The sequence below is a fragment of the Eulemur rufifrons genome, chromosome 6 (assembly GCF_041146395.1).
Source record: "Eulemur rufifrons isolate Redbay chromosome 6, OSU_ERuf_1, whole genome shotgun sequence".
In the NCBI taxonomy this organism is placed as follows: domain Eukaryota; kingdom Metazoa; phylum Chordata; class Mammalia; order Primates; family Lemuridae; genus Eulemur; species Eulemur rufifrons.
The window spans coordinates 103,771,181-103,774,508 of NC_090988.1; the positions used below are offsets into that span (position 1 = coordinate 103,771,181).

General features: G+C 67.8%; 1 protein-coding gene across 1 annotated transcript; it reads right to left on the reverse strand.

The window, feature by feature from the left end:
- Positions 1 to 1,107: 1,107 nt before the first annotated feature.
- CEND1 (cell cycle exit and neuronal differentiation 1) lies at positions 1,108 to 1,587 on the reverse strand. The gene has a single exon (XM_069470422.1). The coding sequence runs from the start codon at positions 1,585 to 1,587 to the stop codon at positions 1,108 to 1,110; it is 480 nt and encodes a 159-aa protein (XP_069326523.1).
- Between the last annotated feature and the right edge of the window lie 1,741 nt (positions 1,588 to 3,328).

The following is a 3,328-nucleotide window of genomic DNA, read 5'->3' on the forward strand; positions in this document are numbered from 1 at the left end:
ACAGATCTTGGGGGTACACCCCCATGCCCAGGTGGGAAGCCCCCTCCTCTCCCCGCCACGTGCCGGTGAGGACGCAAGCCCAGCCTTTAGACAACAGAGTTTATTTCAGACTCAGCCTCCACTCAGGCCCAGGGTTCCTGCTCCCACAGTGCCCACCACCAAGGGCCCGCCTGCTGCCACCATGCCCAGGGCCAAGCTGGGACCAGACGCGCTAAGGAGGGCTGGGCAGGAGTCTCCCTGCAGGCACTACGGGGCAGTGGGTGGTGTGAGGTGGTCACCCCCAAGCGGTTCTACTCTACCTGTTATTGCATTTATACGCTTGTTGGACTCAGAGGATGCTGGGGACAGGCAGGACAGGACAGTCTGGCGGCGCTGGCAGGCACAGCCATGGGGCAGGGCCCTCAACCCCCCCCCCGCCTCCCCGCCAGACCCTTAGACGCCCCCAGGATCATTGTGGCTCTGGGAAGTGGGGTGATCCCAGCCTCAGCTGCTGTCCTGGGGCACAAGCAGGAAAAGGAGAACTCTGGGGAGGCCCCAAGACCAGCCAGGGCAGGGCAGTAGGTGGAGGGGCACCGCGGCCCCGCCAAGGTGACCGCCCGCCTCCGGACGGCCCCACTGCATTGGCAGGCAGACCCCCAGGGGCACAGAAAGAGCAGAAATGGGGAGAATGGAGTGACCACGCCCTTTAATGTCCCACGGGGGCGGGGCCGAGTCAGAACCTATTCCCGCACCCCATACCACACTTCAGAGACCAGTGGGGGGGGGGCTCCTCTGGATGTTGCCACCAGGAAGCCCCCCAGGATCAATGGGGCCTCTCAGGACTGGCACACTTGGGCACATCCACGTGGACACACACCCAACTGGGCGGGGGCCACACACAGGCCCTGCCCATTGCTGGAGCTTGTCCCTGTCCTGCCCTGGAGCCCCGGGGGTTGGGAGGCAGAGGGGGGCTCAGTGTCCTGCTTGGTGGGCTGTGCGTCCCTCTCCGTGGGATGTGGGGCCTACATGTCTATATACCGAGCGCGCGTGTAGGTGGGTAGGTGTGAACTCTGCATGCACTAGCTTCCCCAGGTCTGTACAGAAGTGGCTCCGTGCCCCCACCTGGCATTATTTTTTCCGGGTCAGGAAGGCCACACCAAGAATCAGGGCCACGGCTGCCACAGCCACCCCCCCAGCCACCAGTAGGAGGTTCAAGTTCTCACAGGGCCAGGGGCCTCGGCCCCCAGGCCCCCCAGGGCCCCCGTTGGCGGCCTCGTCCTGCTCCGCCCCATCGCCAGGGCCCTTGGGCTCTGCAGTGGCATCCGGACTGCGGGGAGCCGCCGTGGGGGCCGTGGGGGCTGTGGGGGCCGGCTTCAGGTTGCTGTGGTTGTTGAGAAGGGCAGGGTCTGCCTTGGCGGGGGTCTTCTTGGCAGGTGCCGGGTTGGGGGCTGCCGTCTGCTCCTGTTTCTCTGCTGGAGGCTCCTTTTTCGCAGGCTTGGTCGAGGGGGCTTTCCCATCAGCAGCCGGGGGAGCCTTGGCCTCGGCGGTGGCCTGGGGTACCTTGGTGTCAGGCTTGGGGCTGCTGGCCGACTTCCCTCTGGACTCCATGGTGGGTGGTGCTGGCGGGCTGGGTGGGGTCGTGTGGGACAGGCCGGTGGCTAGACCACAGTGGCTCAGGACGACTCACCGCTGGGCATTATATGCGCCTAGAGGGAGACACAAGTGAGTGTGGAGAGGGGTGAGGTCCCCTCCTGTCCAGCCCCAACTACCTTGTCCCCATGGAGACCCTCCCTGCCTAGTTCTCTGGACTCCCATGGGCCTCCCATGGGCCTCGGACCCTTCTGTCCCTCCATCAGGTAACCGCTGCCTGGGAAGCCCCTGCAGCCACAGAGGCGGGGCGGTGGGCCGTGGGTGTGCGGGAGGGGGAGGGGGCCGGAGGAGACCGGCCGGAAGCCCCCTTTCCTCCTCTGTGAGCCAGTCTTCCCAGCATGGGCTTGGCGGGGGCAGGGAGCCCTCACGGCCCTGAGGACTGGAGGCAGAGTGCTAGGTCACAGGGAGGTGACCAGAGCCATGGTGGGCAGAACCGACCAGGCACCCTTCTCAGGAGAGTTCCTGCTCACAGAGGTGACACCGACTCCTGGGGCTGTGACCTGGCCAGGGTCCAAGTGGAGGAGGGGCACGGCAGGGCAGGGCAGGGGTGGAAGCCAGGGTAGGAGCTCTCAGGTGGCTTGTGGGGGTGAGCATGGGTCCAAGGCCACCAGAACCACGAGGACCCAGATGGGATCAAATGGGTGTCTCCCAGGAGGCTGCAGCAGCCAGGCAGGCCTGGGCCACCCGGTGGGCTGTCTGGCCCTCCCCAGCCTCTGGCGCCCACCAGTCCCCAGCACGGGCCGCTGCTGTGTCAGGCACAAGGGCAGGCAGTCCTTGCGGGGCCCGGGCTGCGCTCGCCTCTGTGGGCCTAGACTGGGCACACACCGTGCCCGGCTGGGCCGCACGTAGGAGAGGCTGTGCTTGACTCGCGACCTCCAGGGTGGGGGTGGGGAGATGCTGAGGAACGAACCCTGACCCTGAGTCCGTGGTGACCCAAGACCAGGACGCCACCAGCTGCCTCTCCCAGGGAAGGATGAGAAAGTCCCTCACCTCCCCCGACAGGGAGAGCAAGCCAGTTTGGGAGGCTGCAGCCTAGGTCCCCCACCCCTGGCCAGGTGCACTGACCACCCTGAAGGTCACCTGAAGGTCACAGAGAGAGAAGGGTGTCCGGTGGGAGGCCCCGCTGCTGCCCCCATTCCGAGAGAACCGGAGGCCTCTTCGCCCCTGCAGTTCCGGAGGGGTCTCAGCTGCCGGCCGCGTTTGCAGACCGCAGGTGGCCTGCTGCCCCTCCGCTGTTTCGGGCCGGCGCTAGATCGACCTCCCGCTCCCGGCTCCCCGCGCCCCGCGCCTCCTCCGTCCCGGAGCCACTATGCACGGAGGGAGAGCCCGGCGGGCATCCCGGTGACCTTCAGGGCTGGGACCCTCCCTCTTCGCCCCCGCCCCCTGCCCCCCGCCGACAGGGCCCGACGCCTTACGCCGCCTTCCTCCGGGCCTCCCGCTCCGCGCTGCGCGCTCCCTCCGCCAGACGACAGCGGGCGGTGGCTGCGGACCGACGCGGAGCCCGGAGTTTCCCACAATGCACCGCCCTGGCGCAGGGAGCATCACGCCCCGCCCGGCCCCGCCCGCCCGAGCTCTGGGCCCAGGGGAGCTGGGCGGGGGGAGGAGGAGAGGGCCGGTCCGCAGGGGGAGGGGAGCCGCTGACGGGAAGATGGGCCTGCCCCCCACCCCCACACAGAGTCCCAGAGAGGAAGCATCTACT